At 42.2% G+C, this 26,698-nt stretch overlaps 4 protein-coding genes across 9 annotated transcripts in view; all 4 read right to left on the reverse strand.

The window, feature by feature from the left end:
- LOC108873033 (microtubule-associated protein 2) overlaps positions 1 to 7,866 on the reverse strand; it is a 57,138-nt gene extending 49,272 nt beyond the window's left edge. For 3 of the 4 annotated variants that reach the window (XM_018661045.2, XM_018661046.2, XM_018661047.2), the window contains exon 1: positions 7,774 to 7,860. The gene's annotated coding sequence lies outside the window, so the exon portion shown is untranslated. Of the gene's footprint in view, positions 1 to 7,773 lie in introns of all 4 variants that reach the window. The other variant, XM_018661043.2, reaches the window with a different exon arrangement.
- Positions 7,867 to 8,891: 1,025 nt separating this feature from the next.
- Positions 8,892 to 12,802, reverse strand: acadl (acyl-CoA dehydrogenase long chain). The gene is made up of 11 exons (XM_018661060.2): positions 12,643 to 12,802; positions 11,766 to 11,945; positions 11,317 to 11,454; positions 11,075 to 11,239; positions 10,928 to 10,994; positions 10,679 to 10,843; positions 10,443 to 10,544; positions 9,966 to 10,079; positions 9,691 to 9,818; positions 9,508 to 9,594; positions 8,892 to 9,382 (listed from the first exon to the last, which is right to left on the reverse strand). Exons 1-11 carry the CDS (start codon positions 12,729 to 12,731, stop codon positions 9,289 to 9,291), a joined length of 1,329 nt encoding a protein of 442 aa, XP_018516576.1. The 5' UTR covers positions 12,732 to 12,802; the 3' UTR covers positions 8,892 to 9,288.
- A 1,096-nt stretch (positions 12,803 to 13,898) lies between these two features.
- On the reverse strand, positions 13,899 to 17,583 carry mylz3 (myosin, light polypeptide 3, skeletal muscle). Its single transcript, XM_018661053.2, has 6 exons — positions 17,449 to 17,583; positions 16,837 to 16,864; positions 15,083 to 15,226; positions 14,717 to 14,887; positions 14,509 to 14,586; positions 13,899 to 14,423 (listed from the first exon to the last, which is right to left on the reverse strand). Exons 1-6 carry the CDS (start codon positions 17,449 to 17,451, stop codon positions 14,395 to 14,397), a joined length of 453 nt encoding a protein of 150 aa, XP_018516569.1. The 5' UTR covers positions 17,452 to 17,583; the 3' UTR covers positions 13,899 to 14,394.
- lancl1 (LanC antibiotic synthetase component C-like 1 (bacterial)) lies at positions 17,449 to 26,377 on the reverse strand. Of its 3 annotated transcripts, none has more exons than XM_051066095.1 (10): positions 25,787 to 25,913; positions 25,596 to 25,713; positions 24,828 to 25,038; positions 24,484 to 24,631; positions 24,176 to 24,322; positions 23,516 to 23,698; positions 23,115 to 23,291; positions 22,129 to 22,201; positions 21,130 to 21,220; positions 17,449 to 17,577 (listed from the first exon to the last, which is right to left on the reverse strand). In XM_051066095.1, the coding sequence occupies exons 1-9, from the start codon at positions 25,871 to 25,873 to the stop codon at positions 21,144 to 21,146; spliced, it is 1,221 nt and encodes a 406-aa protein (XP_050922052.1). In that variant the 5' UTR covers positions 25,874 to 25,913; the 3' UTR covers positions 17,449 to 17,577; positions 21,130 to 21,143. The 3 variants fall into 3 exon arrangements, with proteins under 3 accessions (XP_050922052.1, XP_050922051.1, XP_018516568.1); XM_051066094.1 differs by having other exon boundaries at positions 17,528 to 17,674; XM_018661052.2 differs by lacking the exon at positions 17,449 to 17,577 and adding an exon at positions 26,256 to 26,377 and having other exon boundaries at positions 20,532 to 21,220; positions 25,787 to 25,908.
- Positions 26,378 to 26,698: the final 321 nt, after the last annotated feature.

The raw sequence follows: 26,698 nt of genomic DNA on the forward strand, positions 1-26,698 counted from the left end.
ACAGGGGAAGCACAACGTGCAGCCTCTCCCTGAGGTAGAAAGCAGATGGTGGGGGATTAGCATCTGAATGTGGGCATGCAGATCCACGGGGGGTCTCCCTCTCCCCCTGCTTCCCCACAGGGGATAGGTGAGCTGAGGAAAAGGAGGCTTGGGGAGGACAAAATCAATAATTGGCGACCCACGGCGCGTAGACAAAGGAAGTGGGAAAAGCTGGTGGCTTTAAACAGTCATGATTTTACAGAGACAGCTAATTACAGACCCTCTCTTAAAATATGCCACTCTGCTACAATCTTTCTCTATGTGTTTCTGTGTATTAATGCTAAGTACAAAAAGAAGCATGCATGTAGTAGTGGGAGATAGCGATCAGGCTTAATGCTCCTGTAGACATGACAGCAGCAGAGATAACATCAGGACACATACTGAGTGACGCAGCTTTGAAGTTTCTGTCTGTAATGTTTGGACTTGTGCTACATAGTCACAAAAACATGCTGGTATCAACAATGAACTGCATTTAAGCTGTGAAGGTCCACCACTGCTTCCCAAAACCCACTATCAAAAAAAACAACCTCCTTCTGTGATTTTACGCTTCACGGTTTTCTTACCTTACTTACAGTAAGCCTATTAAACCTCATTTACGCACAAGGAAAGCAAAAGGAAATGGCAGAAGCAAGGCAGATAGAAGACATAATGTTGTATAATGTGCAGACTCGGAGCACAGCAGGGTTTTGCCTCTCGCTGCAGTAAATCATTGGCTTCCAGACTTCTGTATGAAAAATGTCAGGCAGTTTTGATGGAGAGGTAAAACATAAAAGACAGGTTTGCTGTTCCTATGAGACCAAGAAACTGAGCAGATTTTTCTGTATTTGCTATTTAACATATTGAACCTACATACAAAGAACACTGAATATAAATGTTTACATGGAAACTGGGGCTACAGTTATGTGGCATATGAAACACTGAATATATGCCAGGCTGACTGTGATGGCATGGCTCAAATAATGAGACCAGATGTACGGGGGAAGGTAACTTTTTGAGAGCTTTTACAAAGTTTCTCCTTGTTTAAAAGGAACATACTGATACTGTGTATTAATGGCTTTAAACACACACTACTGGACTGTACAGTAATGTGGAAAACCAAACACCTCCCCAATGAATGAATATCTGAATCACATATTTGGGTCCAGCTCTAGTATCCTGCTATAGTCACCCAAAACCTAAATAGACAGCTAATATGTCCCATAGTGGGATCTAACCACAGTAACAACATCCTTATGGTTGTATATCTGCAAACAGTTCACTAATAATAACAACCATTGCTGAGGTTGGCACTGACATCTAGAAGAAAACAAATAAATCTGGGTCTGTGAGCTCAGGTTCTTCACTTTATCACCAGTTTATCACCAGCCATTGTCAGCATTAAAAAGACCAGCCACAGTGGGTCAGTGGCACCCAGAAATACAAATCTCTCCCTCAGAAAAACCCTGTCATGGATCTCATTGTGGCAGAGAACAACACTTTCCTTCCCCAGAGGTCATTCACAAACATCTGGTGATGCGCCAAAATAAAGCTAATGGCTCCTTTTTCTAACCAGGATTTATGCTCTTTGATTTAATGAGGTGACCTGAGGCAGTCAAGTCTCCCACCCCACCTCCATGAGACAGCGCCTTAGGGATACATGCCCTGTCATCGACTCTGTTTCTGCCACTGAATAAACATGGTTGGTCCCTTTAATGCTGCGAGTAGCTGACAACACAAAGAGGAGGAATGAATTTAAAAATAGGAAAAAATAAACATGGAGAGATTTTCTAGTCCCTGATCTAACCCTCTGATGTCTGTATAAGGGTGGCAGGGCTCTGCACAGACAATAATCGTCATGGTAACACCAATTAGAGGAGTGAGGTGTGCTGAAGGGTCAAAGGTCTCGGCCTAATCTGGGAATTCCCAGGTCAAAGGGAAAGGAAAGTAAAGGAAAGGAAAGGAAAGGAAAATAAAACAGGAGCAAGGATAGGAAGCAAAATGGAGAAAAGCGAAATGCTGTTCTGTTTCCTCTTACTACAGAGAGAGGCAGAGCAACACAGAGGGTCTACACACTGGTACTCAAAGGGGTCATTCCTTTGAGGGGCTGGTTTCCATGGCAGGGGTTGCCGTGGTGAGGGGGGCCCTTGACAGTCCCAATGGGGCAGTAGGAACAGTCAACACTTCAAAACAACACAGACAGACTGGGTAGGAGGATTCTTGTGAATGAGAGACCCACTACAGTGTAGTATGAGGAGGCCAGAGGCAAAAGATGGGAGAGAGATGATTTTCAGTATCGATTCATCTAAGAATGATTTTCTTGTTTAATCTCTTGGTTTACAAAACTTCAAGAGCAAGGTGGCTTTAATTTAAATTTAAAAAATGACACAAATGATTATTATCACAATAGTTAACTGCCAATTAATCCTCCACCAATTCACTAATTAATTAATGTTGCAGCTCTAGTTCAGTGTTGTCTTTTGTACTATTCTTTCATTTGGAAATATGGTAGATTTGTCTTAAATTACATCCTGCATGTCTCCTCATCTTCCCGTGTCTGCTGCATGTTTGAGAGAGGATGTCGGCCATGCTTGTAAGCCCCTCTCCAGACACATGCAGTGGTAGTCACAGTAAAAACCCTTCCTGGAAGCCAGCCAGGAGGTCTTCTCCACAGAGTCAGCTGCTGTGTTCCTGCAGTCCAGTTAAAAACACACTTACAGGAACGTGATGTACCATCAATGCATTCATGCCGCCCCATCTGTTTCTGCGTTTCACACTGGCTTTACAGAGCCGCTGTGTGCGCAGCTCCTGTGAATCGGGGGGTTTCCATTCATCCAAAATTTGCCTCTAACAAGCAGATGCGCACAGGCACAGAGATGGACACTCATAAGCATCCACATGTGCACAAAAACATGCATGCACTAACACAGTTAAGAGATGTTCTGGTTTAGTTTAGGAGGCTTCAGGCCCTGAGAAGCAATCTACACTGAATCCTTTGAGACTTATTTCCATGACATTACATTCCAACCTTTTTCCCCCTCTATGGATCGACTGAAAAACACACTCGCACTGAGATGCAATTGAGAAAAATTGTTCATAAAAGCATGGAGAAACCTGATATAGAGTCTGTATGTTCAAACAATACATGGACTTGAACAATGAAGCTCATTCATTGCTCCAGTACACTTCACCCAATGTATTAGTCTACGACTGCTGCCAGTCGGCTGTTTGCAAAAAAGGACGGGGAGAAAACAATCTAGCTGTTTAGCTTGAACATCTGGAAATCATAAAGCTTCAACGCTACGTAGCTTAGCCGCTACGCTAGGCTAACAGGCGGTCCCTGGGCCCATTCAGGAAAGAAGCTAAGGCTCATTAGCGGTTTCTTCCCACCGTTGGCCCAGGTCAGAGTCCGAAAAATGAGACCAGCAGTCTCACATGTAACTGCTGCAGCTTCTAGTGCATCATTTAGGCTGCTATTAAGTTTTAAAATAGTTCTGGCTTTGGTGGACAAGTGAAATTGAGTGGCAGAATTTCATTTTTCCCCTCATGCATTTTCATGAACTCAGGCTTTATGGAAAAAAGTTGAACATGTGATTGTTTAAAGATGTTAGGAAACAGCACAAGATCAAACTATTCTATGGGGTTCCACTCACTTTGTACATCTTTAACAATCAATGTTGTAACTGCAGAGCAAGCCAAAGAAATCCAGCCAAGCTTTAGTGCTTTGCTGACATTAAAACAGATGCAGGAACAAGCTGGCTACATAAAGCAACAGACACCACCATAATATTATCCAGAATATGTCAACAGCCCAGTTGCCTGCATTCTTGTGCACCAATTAGGGGTGTGAAACCTCAAACAGCGAGTTAAAGCTGGACTATATGTCATAACGCCGCTAAGACAGAAACACATAAACTTCCTGTAATAGCTCCGTGTGAACATACAGCACATTTCTTGCTTGGAATGCGTCGTTGGGCACTTGTCCACCAAAAACTGATCTAAATAAAGAAAGCTTTCCAGAGGAGGGAAATAAGTTTGAGGCACATGGATCAACATGGAGTGGATTTTCTGAGCTCGAGCCAAGTCGACAAACTGTACAAACTGCCGCTCTGGTAGGCGGGTTTGTGTTCTTTAGTCTCTCAGAAATAAACTTCTTTCCTACACACTCCCGTTCTTCTAACCTCTCATGCACAACCTGCCATTATCACGCCGACCTCATGGATTAGCTAACGTGGTTACAACACAAAACTGGAAGTGGAGAGCAGCGAGAGAATATTATAGATGCCAATATCTGAGGGAGTTTGAGTGTAAGAATGCCCTGCAATGAGTGTCCTCTCTGTCGAGGGGCATTGTCCGTGAGGAATGAAATGCGACACTGGCTGTCAGGGCTTGTTTGGGAGACTGGCCGTTAGTCAACCATAGACAGAGCTCTGGTACAGGGAGGATGAATGGTTCAAGAGATTCCTCCTGTACCCAGGAGGTCACAGGATGGATCTCAGCACCAGATAAACAGCATTTATCAAACTTAACAAACTCAACACCTGCATCCTGAACAAGAAGGTCCACTAAAAAAAACCTATAATTTCACTGTTTGGTGGTGTGCTTGACATCTCATGCTCAATTAAGACACACAGGACTTCATTTTAACAGCTGTTTCAACTACATCTGGAATGCAGATCATACATGCTGCGTGAATGTGATGCATTACAACAAATGGTTTCTCTGTCATAGAGTAAACGTCCATCCATTCATACGCTACGCTCTTCTGCTTGCATATCAAACACCAGCTGCTGGAGATCACTACATGTAATGGAAGATAGAGGCTTGAGAATACACACAGAGAAAGCCTGAGTGTCCCTTTAAAGGCTGTGTTTTCTTCCAAAGAGGCCTTGAGCAAGACATTCACAACTGACCAACCTTTTCACTATCACTTAATTTGCCAATTACTTAATTGTTTGGTCTACAAAACTTGAGTGAAAAATACCCATCACAGTATCCTAAATGATTTCATCAAATGTCTTGTTTTGTGCAACCAAGCATCCACAACCCAAAAATATTCACTTTATTATAACAGAAGACCAAGAAAAGCAGCAAATTCCCAAATTTAAGAACCTAGAACCAGCTAATATTTGAAGAAGAATGACTTCTTTTGACCTCCTAACTGACTAATTGATAGTTGATGCTAGTGTGTATACGGCACCACAAACTGTCAAGGTTGTCAAGTTCCCAGTCATTGATTTACTTCAATTTTCTTCCTCTGTGCCTGACATAAATTGCCTCTGTGCCTGTGTCACTCAAGAGGGAGGGTGTGTGTTTGAGAAATGTGTGTCTGCACCATATGCAGGTCAGCGGGCCATTTGGTTCCTCTGACGTATGTGAATTAGATTAGGTCCCTCTCACAGTCAAGACTTAATCACGCACTAAAGCACAGTTCTGCCAGCTCCCATTAGACACCTGTAGAGCAAAGGGCCTCAGACCGGAGGAGCAGCAGGGGGACAGACCGTCTCGTGTCATCAGACACCTGTGGCGATGGCACCAACAACACTGTGTTCACCTACTTCAACGAATGCACACAAACACCCACAAAAGAGATCTGCGTCATCACTTGAAGACCTCCAAAACCCCCAAATTCTCTGCTTCAAAAACAAGCAACACTGAGTCAAACCAGCTTCACATCAACCCACAAACAAACAAATCCAGAAACTGATCTTTACTCCAAACATTTTTCCAATACAATCCCTTCCCATGAGGGAGCACCAGCCAAGACGGCGTGTCTTAATTTCAGTGGAGCACAGAGTGGTTCTGTGGTTTCGGGACTTTGACGGCACACCTAACCAGAACTGACGCTGGGAAATATACTTAACGTTCCCGCGTGGTGCAGGGAGGTGGATTGGGTTTCCTGGTGGTTGGAGGAGCAAGACGTGGCTGAACGTATGGCTCACACACACACACACACATATACACACTCATAATTCACATAAGAAGAACACTAGACTTCAATTTGAGATCTAAATACATCTTATTTTCATAGCTCATGCAGGTAAACACGTAGACACACACCCAACCTGTTGTGTCCTTATTAAGGTCATTTCAATTACTCCATCAGTGATTAGACTCAGCCCAATCTGGCCTGATAGGAGCTTGTCCTTTCAGGAGAATTAGGTGAAACCTGATACACATCTCAACATGTTCTCCTAATGCACTTTGCCAACATCCATTTGGTCCCCCAAGAAGTTGGGGAATAGGAATTAATGCTTCCGCTCTGTGTCTTGTTATGAAGCCATAATGAATTATATATGAATATAATGTATGCGTGGTTATATGTGCTATGTATCCTTGCATTGTATGCGAGGTTAATTGGCAACTATCAAGTGCAAAGTGCTGCTACAGTCTGCTGTCAATCAATAAATATCAGCATCACACTGGACAGGAAGTGTCTATTTCTAACTCAGGAAATTAATTGAAAGAAAAAGTGTGAAATATTTTAAATAGAATCTGATTGAACAAACAAACATAATGTATTACACTGATCTCAGGTTACTAAATCTCAAGCTTCATTTAAATCTCAGATTTAAGAGTTAAAACCCTACATGCTGGCTCAAAATCCAACCTCATCAGCATGTCAGGATGTTGTTTTCATTACATTTCTTGTCCATAGTTGGGTCTTGTGAGAGAAAGCTACTGGAATGTGTGCCTCCAAAAAAATCTGGAGTGCAGTTTCATGCGAGTGTTAATTCCCTTTTCATAAAGGAATGTTTTCACATCCAGACGTGGGGAAATCTTACACAGTTCCTGTTTCTCCCTCAGAGTGTGGAGGCTGAGGCGACACTGAGAGGAGGCAGGTTTGGAACAGGCCCACGCTTAATGGGAGTCTGGACATTTCCAGATCATTATCTATGGCTGGAAATATATATATTAAAAAAATGATATTACAACCCATCATGTCAGGGCTTTCATTATAGCCTCCAGACAGGGAGAACCAGGGTTTGGTTATTTGGTGGCTCCAGATGTAATAACAGAATTACTGTCGCCAGGTTAAATTACACTGAATAAATGAATATTAAAAAACCCTGTAACCTTTTGCTGATGCAAGGTGGTAATGTCAGAGAGGATGCCAAGTACAAGCTGGGCTACTCCCTTATCCACAATACATGGCCATGGGCCAGACATTCGCCAAAATATATATATACTAAAATGATCATAATTAAAATAATCTGCACTTAAACTCATTTAAATCACTGCCTTTCCTCATAGCTGCTGTAGGTGGCTGTGGATGGCTGTGGAGCGCCGGTTTCAGCACCATACAGGCGTGGACCAGAACAAAAGGCGCAGGCTGCAGCAGCAGCAGCAGCGGAGAGAGAGGCGCACCAGGACGCAGCAAGACAGCGACAAACAGCGCAAATAAAACACCAGGTAACATGTTTTTCCCTCATGCACGGTCGCGGAATTTCATCCGAAATCTGTCCAAAGACAAGCGACGTTTAAGTTACACAGTCCGTGGCGAGATTTTTAATAAATCAAACTCATGATTCATAAATCCAGATACATAACTCCACATCAAACCATAACGCGCTTACGCACAACATCTGAGGATTAGTGGACGGTAATGCCAACATTAATGAACACTTTGATTTTTTATAGAAACTTTTACAGCTGCCAGTGCTGCATTAAAATGACTCTAACTACATTCCTGCACATTAGAACCATTGAAATGCCTCATTCCCCAGTAAATAATAAACAAAGCGCTTCAGATCTTACCTGGAGGTTTAGGCTGCTGAGCGGCACTAATACCCTTGTGTGTGAAGAGAGCTGTAGTGACAATGAGAGCGGTATGGGGCCCTCTGATCCCTCCCATCGCAAATTAAGCTACCGTAAGTGCGGAAGTATAAGCGCAACGAGGATTGTGTGGCCGCAACATTGGGCATGACAGGCAATCCCTCATTGTGATTGTGTGACATACATGCAGCAACACACACAAGTGTACATGACATGCAGGGAGACACAACACGCAGCGGGTGTTAAAGGGCCTCTGCAGCCTCTCAGCGCCATAATTGGCTGCTTTACAGAAGGAGGGAAGCACTGTGTCAGCAGTGGAAATGAGTGCAGAGCTAAAGCACCAGGGTGTGGCTGTTGCTGAGGAAAGATGGAGAAAGAGGGGGGAGAGAAGAGAGAGGGGAGGAGAGGGCAGGGGGAGAGGCGATGCCAAGGGGAGAGTGTGAAGGGAGAGGGAGAAAAGGGAAAAGACAGAAGGGGGGAGAGGTATAGAAGCGGGGAGAGAAAGAAGGGAGCGGGTAGAGGATGCATCAGTGAAGAGTAGCTGCATTTCTGTCCCCCCCAGGTGAGGCGTGGTGGGGGGCTGTCTGCTGTCTGCTCCCTCAACTGGCACTGATGTGGATTTTTTGGGGGGAATTCAAGCATCAGAGTCGGACTGGAAAGCAGTACATTTACAGCCACATGCACCAGATCCACGAGGATAGAACACATGATCATGCCATGGATTAAAAGTGAATTAAAAGACAATAAGGCTGAAACTTTGAGAAGATGCTTTAAATCATCCAGTCACATTCAACAGTCTGCTTCTGCCTGCTGCATGTGCTGTAATGGATCAAATGGAAGCCTGGTCATTTGTCATTTCTCTGCCTGATGTGTGTGAACATTTGCCGCCATCTACTGGTGGAAATAACACAATGCAGCTGGAGATGCTGATGCTGTCACATGGGAATTTCCTTACCTGAACAAGCCTTTATCGACAACATTTTAAAAAAAATCAGGACATTTTTATTAGTATAACTAATCTTAGTTGTTCAACGGCATGCAGAAAAATATCATTACTGACAAAACTGTATTTAGTCCATTATTCAAGGATGGAGAAACTGTAAAATATATCGTATGTTTATTAAACTAAATGAACAGTCACAGTGAGACAGTGTGAAGACGCTTTCAGCGATGACAAAAAGGCAAGATGGTCTGATAAATAAACCAATAATCTCTTCTACTGTACACACAACTGCAACTAACAGCAAAAATTATTTCATTTTCCAACTTTTTCAAACTTTCAACTGATATTTTTTATTATAAAAACAAATCAAATGGTAATGTGAAAAGATTTCAAGCATGATTTAACTACAGTGCATTCTGTAATATCTTCCCTGACTCATGGCTGTTAATATATTATTTTAAACCTTTACTGATGTGTTATCTGAGAAAAAACATCTGTGCAAACCACCCCACTTTCCCCAGTGCTCCTCCACCATTAAAAAACCTTCACATTTCTCACTTCTGGCTGACAATGCTGCGGGCGATGAGCTCTTTCATGATCTCATTGGTGCCTCCATAGATGGGCTGAATACGGGAGTCCACAAACGCTCTGGAAAGACAGAGAGCCAAGTTCAGCAAGATGTTAATTGTTTACTGGAGTAAAAAAATACAACCTGGCATTCTTCTCAACAGTCACCCCTCCCCTCCTCATTATACAGGTCATGTGACTCTTACTTGGCAATGGGGTATTCCCACATGTAGCCCCAGCCTCCATGGAGCTGCAGGCACTGAGTGGCCACTTTGTTCTGGAGGTCAGACGCCCTGGAAAAAAAGACCAGAGGACAAGGACATAAGCACACTGCAGCAGCATCAGCTATTTCTGAGAAGCTGGTTAGAAATCCAAAATTACATTCTCACCAAAACTTGGCCATGGAAGCTGTAGGGGGATCCAGGCGTTTCTCAGCGTGGAGCTGAAGACAGTTATCAACAAAGGCTCTGCCCACACAGATCTCAGTTTTCAGCTCTGCCAGCTTGTGCTGCACAGTCTGTGGAGTAAAATTAGATGTAATAATATTTATTCCCCTAAAAAGAAAATTATATTCAAAGGCCAGAGAAAAAATGCTAAACATTAACAGCAGGCAATGAAAATGTTATCATGTTGTCTGTTCAAGAACAAAGAAAACACCACAGACCTGCAGGTGAGCGACTGTCTTGCCAAAAGCCTTCCTCTGCAACACATAGTTCCTGGTTTCTTCAAACATGAACTCACAGCTTGCTATGGCCATGTCAGCGATCAGCAGGCGCTCCTATTCAGAAAGATGATAATCAGGGTTTACCATCAAATTACTATTGCAATTATCACTGGATTATTTCAATACTAGTTAAAAATTTAAAAACATTTTGATTCACAGCCAAGTTCAGTTTTACATTTTGTCTCTGCTGTAATTTCTAAGCAGATCTATGGACATTTATTCAAAGTGTACATCAGAGATCAATCATCAGGAAGTGTAAGCAATATATGTTTCACAAATGTGTGTTCAGATTGAGTTATGACTCAGAGGAGTGGGATTTTTGCACATTACAGCAATCGAGCATTAAGGGTTTCTAAGCTCTGTAATATAAATGTCTTTTTAGTGACTGAACTCAACATTTTCCCATGTTCCTCTCACCTGAGGCAGTTCATTCATCAGGTAGTAGAAACCCTTGTTGACTTCACCCAAGAGGGCGTCAGCTGGGAGCCGCACATCCTCAAAAAACAGCTCAGCTGTGTCCTTTAGGAGAAGGAGAAACAGCAGAGAGAAGACAGTGTTAGTGTCCTGACATTATATTTCTTTTGCACTATCTCTAACAAGATGGTTGACGACTGATGGGAAAACCATGTCCCTGAGTCACTGAGGACCAGTACCTGCGCTTTCAGACCAATCTTCTCCAACTTGCGTCCTTTGTGGAATCCCTTCATGCCATCCTCCACCATGAACAGACTGATGCCATGTGCTGCTGTCTTCACATCACGGTTGGTCACGGTCACCACCAACACCAGGTCGGCCATCCAACCGTTCGTGATAAACACCTAAGGACATGAGGCAGAAAAGAATTCAAGCTGATGTAGACTGAGATGCAATGAATGACTGTTTTTACTTTTTGGACTCAGCACCTTGTTTCCGTTGAGGATCCAGTCGCTCCCGTCCCTCTTGGCGTACGTCCTCACTCCTTGAAGATCACTGAGAAATAAAAGAGATAAGTCATCACATCGCTATGCTAGTTGATTTCTTTGATGCTACATCTATGACTGAGTCCTGACCTGCCTGCTCCTGGCTCTGTCATAGCGATAGCACCAATACATTTCCCAGCAGTCATCTTGGGGATGAAGCGCTCAATCTGCTCCTTGCTACCATAGTTGACGATGTAGGGCATGACAATGTCAGAGTGCAAGGCGAAACCCGGGCCTGTACAGTTGGAGTACATTCTGCAGGACAAGAGCAGAAGCAGTCAGAATCAGTCAGCCAGGTTTTTGTTTTGTTTTTGATCTTAAGGAAAACTCACTGTTCCTCCCACGTGACGACAGCAGAAAACAGATCTCCTCCGATGCCTCCATGCTCATCTGGTATCATTACTCCCAGCAGGCCTTGCTCACCAGCTTTTTCCCACAACTCCCTGCTTACCTGGCCTGCCTTCTCCCACCTGGAACAGGAAGAAGGGATAGTAATGAGTCTATTTGCAGTTGGTTTATGAATTTTGTCATTTGTGTTTCACTGGGGCCATTTTATGTCTATTTGTGGTCATTTAACATTTCTCTGTGGTCATTTGCATCTATTTGTGTGTTTAATCTTTTATGGCTGTTTCCTTGTGGATGTTTTGTGTCTCATTTAGCGTCCCCTAGTAGTCGCGTTGTCTCTTTGAAGAGATGTGATTTAACTTTGCAGCAAGAAATGCAAACAGTTCAAACACAGCCTCTGGACACAGTCCTGTAACCCATCCATGCTTACACCTACTCCTTGTGGTGTGGAACCACTTCCTCTTGAAAGAAGCGCCGGACGTTTTGTCTGAAGAGATCATGGTCCTCGTTGAAGATCCGGCGGGTCCCTATGTCCATTAGGGTCTTGGCGCTGGAGGTCTCTGGACGGGCTGAGGGGACAAAATGCCCAAGCTGCTGGGACTGACTGTGCTGTAGTCTGGGAAGAATTACAGAAATTCAACCAAGTGGCTGATATGGCAACAAATGACAGATAAATTCACGTTGATAAAGCAGCAGGGGATTATGGGAAGAGTGAAAAAAGAGGGCAAAAACAGAAAATTATGCATTAAAAAAAGACGTTGATATCTTGTTTTGCCCAACCAGCAAAAAAGATATTCAGTTTAACATAATAAAGGACAAAGAAAAGCAGCAAATCTTAACAGCTGGAAACTGAAAATATGGGGAAGAAATTTATTTAATTCGTAAAATAGTTGCAGATTGCTATGAGTTAGTTTAAGCGACTATATCATGACAACATATACTGACATTACACATGAATTGCTACGATTAAAAATGCTAGACTAGCGTGCTTTTACTTTTTTGTTGTTTTAAAAATGGACAATGGACAGAATTGGGATTTTCAAAGTAAACCTCGCTCTGTATTCAGCTAAGTGGTGACATATCAAAGTAAAGGAAGTGTGTCAAAGGTTATTTCGACCCACTTTTAGTTTTACAGTCGAATAAAGGACGACACTTTCAAAGTACGTTGTGAAACTACGACAAATATCATATAAAATAAAACTGCACCATATCGTCACGTTTGTTACTCGCTGTACTTACTTGTATACTCGATATATTTCCATCTCGCGAGAAAATATACTTCAAAAAGACAAACATTTAGCTAAATATTTTACCTTGCGGCGGCCGCACACAGCACCTGTCCTCGTCCGAAGACATTTCTCAGCCCCAAAACACAAGGTTTAATCATTGTTGCTCCAAACATCCTAGCAAAACTCAAACTGTAAACCACTATACACTACATAGCACAAAGATCGTCTGCGTAAGAGAGGTGTCACTTTGTAGGCAATCACTTCCTACCGTTAAGACACGCTCTACGTAGCAAAGTAATGAAGTCCGGCTGTTTTCAATCATATTTGTTGACACTGTTTTTAATTTGTGCGTAATGTAGTTAAACCGTGACCATAAAGAGAGCATACTCGTGTATTTAAAAGAACTTGTCGCGCTCTTTTCCCATGAAAACAGCAGCAGAGTGAGACCTCTTTATTCATCGTTCTCGCAGTAGTTCAGATTTATTCTTCTCCTAAACCCTAAGGAGGTACTGTGGCTCGACTCTGCCATCTGTTGGTAGGAATAAAATAAGAGAAGCATTTTCAGCAGAATGTAAAAAGAAATGAATAAAATAAATGAATTTTTATATAATAATAATAATAATAATAATAATAATAATATGAATAATAACACGTCCAATTACAATGACATTAAAAACAATAAGACATGATACAGTGGCAAATGAAAATAAATAATAATACATTAAGTGCAGAAATCAATTTGTATTTTCTTGATACTATTAGCTTTTGCTTTTTACGTGTTTCCTGTTATTTCGGCAGATGCAGAGATCTAATATGTAACATAATGGAACATTTGATAGAATCAAAAAATATACATACATAAATATTTGACAACATATGTGGTGGCTGTTCATTAACATGATGTGCTGAATAATAAAAACCTGTTCACTTTACTCACAGTTCACCACAGGGGGGCAGGCTCTCTTAAGGTTACAACTTTGAACCTGTCAGTCCAGGCTGCATGAGTCTTGTGTTTGACACTCTACTACACCAGTGGCAGGGTAAATATTGTAGTAGAATTGCTTCATAAAGATGCAAAAGAACAGCAGTGTGTGTTCCTTTTTTACACTGTAAATGTATTCCTTTTACTTTTCCTTCTGCCTTGACTTTTATCTATATTGGCATTATGTGTGATTAAACTTTTACTTCACTTTGAGAGAAATTATTTGTGGATAGGCAGTGCTTGCTTAAAGTCTGAGTGTCTTATGAACTCAACTTTTCATTTGTAAGAGGCTGAATCTTTCACACTATGCATATCTGCATTTATATGTGGTCAATGAAAGATCAAGAATCAACTCAAGTGGGATGTACGTTGGAAAAGTTTATTCTGAAATGAACAGAGTGAAAATAAATAAAACTTTTCAGGGAGGTGGGAGACTTTTGGCGGTCAATCCACAACCATTCTCCAGCACCTTTGGCATTGCTGGGCCAGTGGTGGCGTGACTGAATGAGGTGGCGGTGGGATGGGAGGGATCAACCCTCACTTGATGAGCGGTCACCCCTTCTCCCCCGTTCCTCACCCCATGCGGAGAGTGGAGACACGCCCCGGGGGGGAGTAGAGGCCGAGTGATGGGGGGTCTACATTGGAGAGATGATGGTGATGTCCCGAGAGAGGAGGGTTTGAGACGAAGTGTAAAGGAAAACAAAATAAACAACAAGATGGGTTTGCTTCAACATCCCTTGTACATAGTCCTTGTCTTTCCTTGGTTGGTCTTTGAAACAGTGTAGATGTCCTGAACACTGTTGGGCTGTCTGTAGGTGGGCTACAGTTCGTTCAGCACCCCTACTGCTGGCCTCTTACACAGACATGATGTGCTTGACGAAAGCTGGAGGAAGACAAAAAGTCTTTAATATCAATTTCTAAAATGTGAATAACAAAAAGAGAAGGCATGCTGGGATATCAAAACTTACCCTCATAGTGCACACTGCCGTTCTCGTCCTCCTGGCCGGCCATGAGGGCATCAATCTCTTGCTCGTTCATCTTCTCTCCTATAGTTGCACAAGGATCCATGTCAGGAGCCGCGCTCTCCATTTCACACACATGCTCGCATACTGTGCGTGCTAAGCAAACTCTATTTGTGTGCTTCTATATTTGGGGACCTCGCGACCTGAGACTCACCCAGGGTGGACAGCACGATACGCAGCTCAGCGCCCATGACTGTGCCGTTGCCCTCCTTGTCGAAGACGCGCAGACCCTCAACGTAGTCGTCGTAGGTACCCTTGGGGAGGGCGTCGACCTGCTTCAGCATGGGCAGGAAAGCATCGAAGTTCAGCCTCTTGTTGGCCATATCTGTTGATTTACAAATCACATGTGTGTTTACTACACGTACCTTTTAAGAAAGGTAGAAATTATTGTGAGTTCACTGACTACACAATGCTTCTCTTGTGCTACTGTTACATTATGTTTTAGCATCTATCTCTATCTCATAACTGTCTTTTGCTTTGACTTTGTCTGAATTTTGCTTGCATGCAATTGGGGTCTTACCGTCAGCGGATGGGTTACCCAGAATTTTATTAACGTCCTTGTTAGTGGGGTTCTGGCCCAGAGCGCGCATGATGTCGGCCACCTGGTTGTAGGCCACCTGGCTGTCACCAATTCTGTCAAAGAGACCAAAAGCCTCCTTGAAGTCTGGCCAGGAGAGGGAGAGAAGTTTGGGTTACTAAAAACTGACACAAGTTGGTCAAAAGAAACAAGCAAACAAAAAAAAAACATCATTCAAATACATTTTGAATCTCAGTCTTGTCATGTCCTCGGTTATCTGTGGGCTTGTGGTTATATAAGGTGCTGTGGATGAAGACTTGATCAAATGGCAAATGGATAAAAAGATAATTTGTCAAGGCTATAAGACATGAAAAAGAATCCCTTTCATGTTGCCATCAGAAAGTTATATTTGATATGACTGGTGCGAGATCAATACTAGTTATAGTCTCTTTTTGGTGTCCATTAGATCCATCCCCTTTGGGTTTTCCATTCTTCCTATTACAGGCTTCTTAGTTAGCTATGGCAGCTATGTGGTGCCATGCTGTGTTGGAGGATCAAAGACAGTAGAAGCCACATTGTTCTCAGCTAATTGGGAGCGACAGCTGTATCCAAGCAGAGAACAGGAAGGTACAGACTGAGGTCTGAACAAAGGTTAGCTGTATCTATGAATCCTACCAGGAAGTCAGCTCAAAGTGACCTTTCTGACAGATTAATACTCTTACGTGGATTCTGAACAACAGCAGCAGGAACAGCTGTACCAACCACCCCACCCCACCCTCCCGCCACCCCCAACCCCTCTCCATTCCTGCCTCCACTTGCATTTGTGAAGCATTTAGGGGCAACATCGAGAGCAAACTGATACACCCTGACAGGGTAACCCAGGCCATATAGAGGCATGGCCTCTCGAGTTAAACATAAGAATGCTGACCATGGTGTAATCAACACCTTGTCTCGCATGACCTGCAACCAGTTTAATGCTAGACATGTAGTACGTATAAATGTACCAGAATGTACAGAGGAGGCACTTTTTCTTTTTTGGTTGCAAAGAAATGCCAAATCACAAGTCCATATAAACAAATGAACTCGATGGGAAGCGTCTCTAAGATGTGCAATCGAGAAATTTTACACTGTAGCACTAATAGGTGAACATACATAGTACTAGAAATAAAATAGAAGTCAAAAATATATCCAGACTGAGGTAAAATATTTCAAATGAGCATCAAACTGTCATGCTCACACAGAGAACCATAACAAATTCCTTCCACCACAGACTGTGTTTATAGAGGACATGTCTTTCAGCAGTGAACAAAAGGGCCGGGATGGTGCTGGAGTGTCACAGTTTGAATTCCTTCTGTAAGGCGATGCCGCTGTGCTTGCATCTTAAACCTTGGCCTGTGGATTAACACCTCTGCTGCGCAAGGGCCACTGTGGCCTGCAAGACAAGGCTAGGTCGGCTTAGAATAGACATATCTCAGATCCTTCTCAGCAACTGGACAAGTCCATGGAATGGCATGCCCTATAGTGGTCTTCACCCTGGAAATTTCCTCATCCCTACTTCCTCCTTTTAACAGTTCGTTTGGACTGAAGCTTCGACGAGGCAACCCTGCAGCTGCTCTGACAGTTTGTTCAGTGTGACAATTGTGGAAAAATCCCTGGCTATAAAAATGACAGACTGAGGAGGACATACTCTCTCCTGCTGGTAATGTTTGAAGTAAATGTGGAAGGGTGAGGGTGACTCTTGCTGTTCCTTCACTTACCCTCAATCTGGTCCGCTGAGAACTCGGTCTGTCACATAGAAATACACAAGAACGCACACATACACACACAGAAGGGTACAATACATAAACACACACAACACAGAGAAATTAATAAAAAGAAGTGATTTATGAGTACAGAAATAGCACAGATGAAATACATCTTATATAAGATTTCCTAACAATGTTCAATCTAAGAACTTCCTGCTGCCCAAAACTGCACTGAATACATGAGATTAAGAAATTATAAATAGATTTCTTTGATTTTTATACAAGCCTACACAGACATTAAGGGTAGAAATGTGGATGTATTTCAAGGCAGTGGTCCAGGGCCCAAAGTAACAACTGTGAACCTTGAAATCTTCCAAGAAGTGAACTTTTTTCACAATTTATTAAGGCAAGCTTCTCAGGGCAGTATCAAAAATGTAAGTCTTGATTTCTCCTCCCTAGCATGATTTCAGTGATGCCAATAAAGTCCCAGTTTTGGGTTTATTTTGGAAAGATGGTATCCAAACAAATTGCCATAAAGAACTGCCCCTGGTTGAAAGGAAAAAAAAAGGTAACTCCATCGATACCGCCCCACCCAAAATGTCCAAAACACAATTTTGTACACACCATCTTGGAGAGTAGGAGCTGGAGGAGCGGAAAGAAAGGAGATGAGAAGCTGAAGTCCCAAGACAGAGTGGTCCTGAGCCATGGTCAAAGCCCCCTCTTATTTATCCCGGGCATGTGATGTCACGTATGCTAATGAGGTAGATCAGATGACACGTTGGAACATCTTTAACTTTCTTAGGGCAAACGGAAAGGAGAGCCGTGCGTCCTCGGAGCAGTGGGAGTAGGCCTTTAGAAGGGGACAGGGCTATTTTTAGAAAGGCCAAAGAACTGTGTCAAGACTCTGAGTTCTGTTAACTCAAGATTTGAAACAATTTTAAACTCATTTCTGTTCAGAAAAAATGTTTTAACTGACATGACATCAAAAAGGTTTCTCTTTTGGAAGAGATGTACAGTTGATGGTTGGTGAAAATGTAGAAAACTCAGCTACCTAGTGTCCCCCTCCGAAGGGCTGCAGGCCCAGAGAGCTCATTTACAAGGTGGTATTTTTAAACAGTGAGACTGCTCCTCCTCTTATGGTTAAATAGCAGCAGAGCAAAAACCATTCGAAAAGCTGAATCCAAACGTCAAGAACTGAACTTGTACTTGATCATCTGCAATATACTAACTGGCATGGACATTGCAGGGTTAATGGTTTTTGTAATTGAACTGAACAATAAAACACGCAGCCTTAATAGAAATGTCTTGAATGTAAAGATTACTATTCAACAGACAACAGAACTGCACTGACATTAAGGCATTAAATGATCGTAATCAATTAAGTTGTCCAGGAGTAAAGATTTTGGTGCTGCATTTATGGATATTAATTGACTTGTGCACAGAGCTGTTTCACTGCTCTCCTTGGCCTGCAGGCAAAGCTGAGAGGAATTTACTTCATTCATTAGATTCATAAAACAAAAGTGTAACTTTTGCTGTAAATCAAATTCAGAGGAGTAAATTTAGGTTGGATGTTGTCTTGAAAATGGTCCCAGGCAAAAGCAGGATTTTGAAAAACAATTAAACAATTTAATAGGGCCTCATTTCTGACCATGTAAACAGTAGTATCCCAGTTCAAGGTCCAGTTACCTGCTTTTCCAAGAGCTTTCAATTGCAACACAGTTAAAAATAGAGAGAAAGTAAGAAAATGCTTGTACTGTAAGTGAACCCTGAGTTGGAATTGTCTTGTCAAAGCAATAGTCTCAATTTGAGTGTGGATTAAAATATTCTATATGTCCATCTATATAAAGGTAAGAAACACTTGAATGACCTAGTCATTCCCACACTGGCTGCCGTCTCACTTATTCATACACCGGAAATCTACTTTGTTGTTTCCCAATATTTGTTATGGTTGGACATATTACACTGTGCTTTGCATCTGAATTAGGTTAAATTTATGTTGAACTCACTTGTCGTAAATGTGCGGCTTCTTTATGTCAGATTTTACGATGTTTTCGACCACTGCCATAAAACGGTGCATATCTTTTAATCTGTGCATAGACTCCCATGAATTTTTACTGCATTGTAGTTACAGTACTGTGTATGAGATGCAGTCAGCATCCCAAATATCTAGACCTGCAGTTCCCATAGACACTATAGGCACCAACAGAATTACATCAGATCATTACTATTGTTCTCACATAGATGAACAACAATAATCACTGACCTTAGAGAGTTGTTGTATATTTTTTGCCCAAGGACATTCATGTATATTCCACCACAGTCTATTCAAAATATTTGTCTTTGACACAGGTGAACTAACTTCACCTGTCAGCTGGGATCAACATGAGACAAACAGCTCTACAGATGACTATGGGGTGGGTAAAAGGTCATGAATACTTGATGTACTGAAACATACAGTAAGCATCAATATTCTTTGATTTCTGAAAGTGTGAAACACTCATGTAACTCTATAATTGCGTCAGGATTTCCGTGACCATAGGGAATCTGGGTGATTAAATGGCAGCGCTGACTCTGTGTTGTGTTTTATTGACAGAAAATGCTCAGTCTTTGCAAGTCAGTCTATGCCTGAAGTTCATCAGTCAACATGTCAGAATTGCAAATATTTATATCCATAAAGCAGCTTTTTCAGAGTATATCATTTGGAACAAAACCTTTTTTCCCCTTAAAAGTTTGTCAAAACAACATTAAGGCATAGTTTAGAAGAAGAATAGAAAGTTCACTACCCCTGTGAGTTGCTGTTGTGATCATGCTGCCAGGCTAAAGTAAGCCTAACTTCTCATCGGTCTTGTAATACAGAATGGTCAACTGCTACACATCAGAAGGAAAAGAGTTGGAGGACATTTGTAGGAGTAAGTGAACCAGAGTGATAGACGTGTCTGGGAGACCACACCCCTGGACAGATGAGCACTATTTTTACTCCTATTCCTGCCGGAGGTGTTTGGTTTCTCCTACGCTGGGCAGTGCTCTGTAGAGGTGGGGGTGGAGAAAATGTGTGCCACCACTCCTCAAGACTCTCTGGTACAGTAACCACCTCCCCGACCCTCTTGGACCCCATCAGGCCTCAGGTCATAAAGAAGCATGGGCAGGGGGCTTAAAAAAGAGTGGTGGCATTGTGTCGCTGCTGGTTTTCAGGGTGTTATATGAGCCTTATTTGGAATGGAGACCAGACCAGTTGAGCCAAGGGTCCCATAGAGGGAGAGACAGAGGATTTTGGACATTTATCAGTGCCTTCCTTGGTCAGCTAAATGCTTCAAAACTGAGTGTTTACAATGAGAGAGATGTCACATGCATACATCTCCTGAATACTTCTGTTAGCACATGGTGCTCAGTGACAGTTCTTACATAATTAGGTCAAAGCAGATGACACCATAGACATTTTTCTTAAATGCTGTATACATATCTCTACTGAATATGGAATATTTAGCTTGATTAGCATAAAATTTGACTCTCAAAAGAGCTACTTGTGAAATAACAACGTGTCAAGGTGAGTGTCATTTATGGTCTATGAATGTGCTTCATTTGCCAGGTGGAGGTCAGGTGCCAGATATTTATTTACAACTTGTCAGCTCTCTGCTGCCCTCTTGTGGCACTTCTTTGCTCATGCATAATTAAACAAAGTACTGAGATTCACTACAGAGCAACAGCTGTAAAAATACACATGCTTTATTGCCCAGACAGTGCAAAGGACATGCAACAGCTTACACTCAGTGTTGTGGGGTTAAGCCCATAACAGCTGTATTATGTTTAGTGCATTGTAACTAGCTTGGCTGTTGATGTTTCTCTGAAAACTAAAGCATCCATTTCCTTTTTTAACATTGCAAACAGAAATATACAGATTTGTTAACAAAACGGCATTTACCTACTTTAAATTGAAAACTTATTTCTTTCCTTTTTACTGAAACCTTAAGGGACGTCACAATCTGAGATCAAAAGCAGGAGTTAAATTTATACACATAAAAAAACCCAAAACAGTGAAGCTCTCACCTTTCAAATATCTTTGAGATAATTACCAGCTGAGATGTGAGCATAATATTTATCCTGTTAATAACACGTCAAGCTCCCAGTGGTGAAGCGCAGGAAAAACATGGCACAACGTCAGAAGCAGGAGTCAAAACCAGACATCAAGTTTCTATGTGACCTGTCATGTCCCCAAATATTATTTACTGAGATGAATACAATGTTTCCATGCATGAGTGTGGATCTTCTCCTTGACATATTTTTTGCAGTGTGAGTGGGGAGGACTACCTGTGGAGAAATATTTACACCTCAAAGGCTGGGAACCTTGCTCTCATTGGCTGCAGAAGGTCAGCCAGGAAATAGATGGTGCCTGCCATGCCTGTGAACAGAGAGTGGCACGGTGAGTTCATAGCTTTCAGAGACAAAGATACAGTAAAATAACCCTATGGAAAATACAACACAATATTAGATTTATTTCATACTGTCTTAAGCATTAGGAGTAAATGGTTATTTTTAATGCTTTTCTCCTTCCCATTACATTGCCTTTGTAACACAATGTGTCTCTTTAACACCAAAGCAACTTTAATATTAGAAACTATGAACTCCAACAGGGTGTGAATTTATTAACACATAGGTGATTGTTACTGTATATCCTGTTTGACATTGCTGATAACTAGCTCCTTCTAGTTCTTTAGTTTTTCCTCTAACAAATTCCAGTGTACTACCATTGCACCATTCTTGTTTTTTTCCTTTAATTTGTCACCCCTCTGTACGTGCTGATTCAGTCACAAAAACAGAAAAATTATACAACTTGGCAATGATAAAAGTCTCAAATATCACAGTCAGCAAAAGTGAGAAAAAGCTGCTACCAAGGAAGGTTTTATAAGAAGACTGTTAGCATAGGAGCTTAATGAATGCAGGGGTTTTGCCAACTAAGAACCAGATCCAAAATGAAACAGGATATCAGAAACCGATCCTTAAGTGTGCCAAACGCCGGAAAGCTGCACTTGCAAGCAAAACAGCAGCTACGAGTGCACGCTCACAAACACCCTTCACCAAAATCACCAAATATGACCTCAAAACAGTTATTAGTTACTGTTATTTCTTGCAGGTTCTTGCTGTTTTTGTTGTTTTGTCTGTCTCCTATGCAAATACATAACTTGATGGTCCAATTACAGCTAGTCAGCTCTATTCTGTGGTCATTTTTAACCAGCCAAGCATTATGTTAGTTAGTTATTACATGATCCAAGATATTTTTGGCAAGTAAGACACATCATCACATATTACCTTCAAAAAGTGAGAAGGGAGTATCTGGTGTTCGGCATCCATGTTTGCCGTAGTTCATACACCAGTCTGCAAACTGCACAGAGAGAGCGAGAGAGTCAGTGTCATAATAACATTCCTATTGTATCACAACAGATCACTGTAGCTGAACAGTCTCTGGAGAACAGTGAGCAATGTCAACAACTGCGAAAAATTGTGCTCCTCTCAGTGAAATCCGAGCATCTGTCGAGGTATCAGATTATGACCACAGTGTCACTCTCTAGCACAGGGAGCATGTAACAGTGCTTAGGCAAGACATCTGAAGAGTCTATTTCCATCCTCTATGAATAGATTCATATTAATGAAAGTACACGTGGGACTCGTGCCACCTGGAGCGCATCCAAACGAGAGCGCGCTACCGCCTCGCTCGGCCCGCTTTGACGCCGACTCGCACCGACAGCTACCAACCTGTTGTCAATAAACATAAAAGAACCTGCCTCTCACATGCTCGCCCGTTTCTGGAATAATTTTCGATTTTAAGGCTGGCGAGCAGCCAAACTGCGCTACGATCCGTTGTGCTTTGAACTTAAGTTTAGCATGACTTTCACATCTTATATCAAAGTCAGAGTAAAGACATGGGTAGACACAATATAGGACATTAAGAAACAATGATAAAATGACCACTCCTGTTTGTAGAAGTTGCAACGTACACTTATAAATTTGTAGAAACACAGTGGGTTAGAAAATTCCTTCATCCTAAAATGAAGAGACATGTCTTTTGTATGTAGCTACAGATGCTCACTGCACTTACATGGATAAATAAAGCATTAAAAAAGATATTAATATCTGCCTCTCCATCAGCTCCAGTCTGACTAATGAGGCATGAATCAAGTATTTGGACACTAATTAAGATGGATGCACTGCTGGGATGCTGCAATTAAAACGCACTCCAACGGCTACAACACTGTGTGAACCATGTATACACATTACATCACAGAAGTCTCTCTCACCATGCAGGCTCTGTAAAGGTGCTTGGGATCCTGCGTTTGCCGGTAGAGAGCCAGGAAGGCGTAGGCATTACCTGCTGCGCCGTGACAAAGCCCATAGCCCTTCTTCAGCAGACCCCACCACCACACCACCTCTCCACACTGCAAGGCATCCTCCAGGTACTGAGGAACACCAAAGGCCTAGAACAAGGGATGAAGCAGATGAAAAAAAAAAAAAAGTGACCCTGCAAACAGCACTCAACACATACAGGATCACTATTTCAGATGAGATAAAAAAACAAAACAGATATTTCCTTAATTCACCACAAGATGGCACTGTGAATCTGTTAATGAACGCTTTTTATTTTCCATTCCACTGGAATATCCATGAATGATAAAAACTGCAGTATTAACTCAGTCGTTACCTTGTATGCCTGCAGGAGCATGTAGATCACCCCAGGCGATCCGTGGCACCAGTGCACCAGCAGGTCTCGATCGTCCCCGATGCAGGCAGGATAGTTTCCTGAAGGGAACTTGAGGCTGCAGACGTGGTCGACGCTGGGCTTCACCAGCTTGTGTACTTGCTCCACTACGGAGACGAAGCCTGGCTGTGAGGGAGAGATTAGACTGTGTTTAACAGAGGACGAAGACGTAACAGGTGGCTTTTATCACACTAGACTGACTTTACTGCTGAAATAATTAGTTCTTTAATCGATTTGTTGTTTTATCAATTTACCAACAATGATTTTAGTAATTGATTAACAGTTTAAGTGCTTTATCAAGCAAAAATACTAAATATCAGCTGATTCTGGCTTCTTAAAGGTGAGGATTAGTTTATCACCACTGTAAATTGAATATATTTTACTTTTGGGGTGTACGTTGGACAAAATAAACAATTTTAAATTCTACTAAATTCATTCTAGGCTTTGACAATTTCAAGACATTACTGTAAAACAACTGATCAATCAAGTGAAAAAATAATTATGATGCAGGATACACACTCAACCAAGATAATCCTGGAAATTTTTTTGTAACTCCAAGTGGATCATAGGCTGCTTAAAAACAGAGTCAGAGACCCTGTTTACCTGCATGAGGAAGTAGTAGATACCGGCCAGTCCGTGGGCAGCGCCAACGTACTGCTCCTGGTAAAACTCGTACATCAGAGGGCTCTGGTTCTGGACCCTGAACTTCCTGCTCAGGTGCTCGCCCGATGCCAGCACAGCTTCGCTGACCTGAGGAGGGAAACAACACATCCCGGCTCAGAAACACACCTAATCTGTCCAATTGAGAGAAATCAATGAGGGAAAACATCGATATGTGTAAGACTGAGCAAATTAGGGCCAAACAGCAAAGACCTCATTCAAACCGCAGACTGTCTCCTGCTCTGACCCACCTGCTGGATGTACTGCAGTGGGATCCTGTCTTGCCCAAGCTGCTGGTTGATGAAGATGAGCGAGTAGAGGTAACCCACTCGCCCATAAAGCAGCTCATCTGGCAGCCCGCCTGATCCCTTCACCACAGTCTGGTGATACTGCAGCAGTCTGGGAAAGAAGCGCAGGAAACAAGAAACTCATGAGTCAGAGGGGAACAGTTTGACCAGTCACAGGCATTTGTTACGAGCAAAATCAAAAATGAGATATTTCTCTGAAACATAGTTGCAGCTCAATGCGACTGCTTTTCCCCGTATAGAAATAAAGTGTTTTTCAAATGCAGATACTGTACATATTGTAAGCTGACCTGTTGATGCACTCGTCAGTCTCTTGCCCCCACTGCAGGCGAGAGTAGACCACAGCAGCCACGGCCAGCGGCCCGGCATCCCCGCACAGGAAGGTGACGTCGTGGCGTCGGGTCAGACACTTCAGGCTGCGGCTGACATGCTCCAGGGCTCTCTGGAGGAAGGAGTCTTCCTTGAAAATGTTGTGGAGGTGCAGGTAGAGCAGAGCAATCCCTGTGGACAGACACACAGGTGTTTCTTAATGATGTAAACTTTGGAAACTAAATCAGGAAACGTTTCTTGTTTTAAGTCTTAACTGAGGTAAGGCTGCACTTTTGGTAACCTACTAAATAACCCGACCTTAGAATATGTGCACATATGAAGAATAAATAACGAAATATTCTTAAATGAGAGTAAAGCTGAAACAATAAACTGAGTTTTGATAATGGATCAATCATGTTTAAGCAAAAAAAGCCAAAAATTATCAAGTTCCAACTCCAAAACTGTTCATATTTTCTGGACTTGTTCATCTTTTATGTTGGTAATGTTGGGTTTTTTGTTACCAAAGAAGTGATTAAGAAAATCACGGGGGAATTTATTTCTCTTACACTACAAAGGCACCTTTCAACCATACATAATAATGTTTCAACACTGTCTGCAGGGAGCATCGCAATCACCTGTGCAGCCTTACTTCTAGGCATTAAGTGTTCATACAGTCACATCAACGCAATTCAACGCTATCAAAGCAAATTATGTCACTTTTAATAATGGATGTGTAATGGTGTCATCACCTGCCCAACCAGTGTAAGCGGTGCAGTCTCTTGGATCTGCAGACTTCAACCCATTCTCCATGACAGCTAAAAGCTCACTGATCTTGCTGCTCAGCCTCTGGGCAAACTCTGATGTGAGCTGAAGGTAAAGAAAAAATTTAAATAACGAGAGTGACATGAAATACACACACACACACTTCTTCTTGCTTTACCTTTCCCTGAGAGTCAAACAGAGCCTGTGTGGACGCAGGGCTCCCATCATAGTCAGGGTATGGATTCCTCAAGGCTCTTGTGTCCATTTTCACAGCCTTGTTACTGCTGCACTGCTTTATATCTGGGTCAGATAAAAAATGATCTGTGGAGAGATGAAGGCAATATGTGGCGCAGGAGACAGAGGAGGCGAGTGAAATAGAAGTAAGGCTAAAAATAGTGAGCTATCGATCTAATAACACAGAAAACACAGCTATATAACACGACAAGGGCTGCACACACCCACACATAAAAACTAGTGACAGCTTAGCTCACTGCAGCTTCTAGATAGCTTAGCTACACCGCTAGAGCTAACGGCTAACACTCGGGCCGTAAAAGTGCAATAAAATACACCGTAACTTCGAAATATGTCATGTCTACGCAAAGGCAAGAATTGGGTTAAAACTGCACAATTCAAGCATGTACATGTACCTCTGTAAGTGCTGCACTGTTGATATTACGTCTTCTTCGTCTTTACATTTCCCTGACGGGACATTAGTAGTAGCTAGCACGATACTACCATCTGCTGCACCGGAAGTCTTACTGCAGCTCACAAAACTGCTGGAAAAAATAATTAAATTCATTCAGAATATATGCACAGTACAAAAAGAATCTAATATACTAACTTTTCATAGCAATTAAAGCATTCAGCTGACATAAAAGCATAGAGATAAGAGAGTTTTCCTATCTTAAACCACAAAAGACCAAATTAATGTGACCTATTTATCTCAAGGATAAAACCTATTGTATATGGTCCGCTTGCTGCCCTTTTCTGGAGCTTTCATCTGCAGGTGGAGTTTGCTCAGTTGTCATGGAAACAGATCTACTGACGATGGAAAGGCAGCAGAACTCCTCATCTATGTTGGCTTAAAAGT

Source organism: Lates calcarifer, linkage group LG7_2 (genome assembly GCF_001640805.2).
Source record: "Lates calcarifer isolate ASB-BC8 linkage group LG7_2, TLL_Latcal_v3, whole genome shotgun sequence".
Taxonomy (NCBI): domain Eukaryota; kingdom Metazoa; phylum Chordata; class Actinopteri; family Centropomidae; genus Lates; species Lates calcarifer.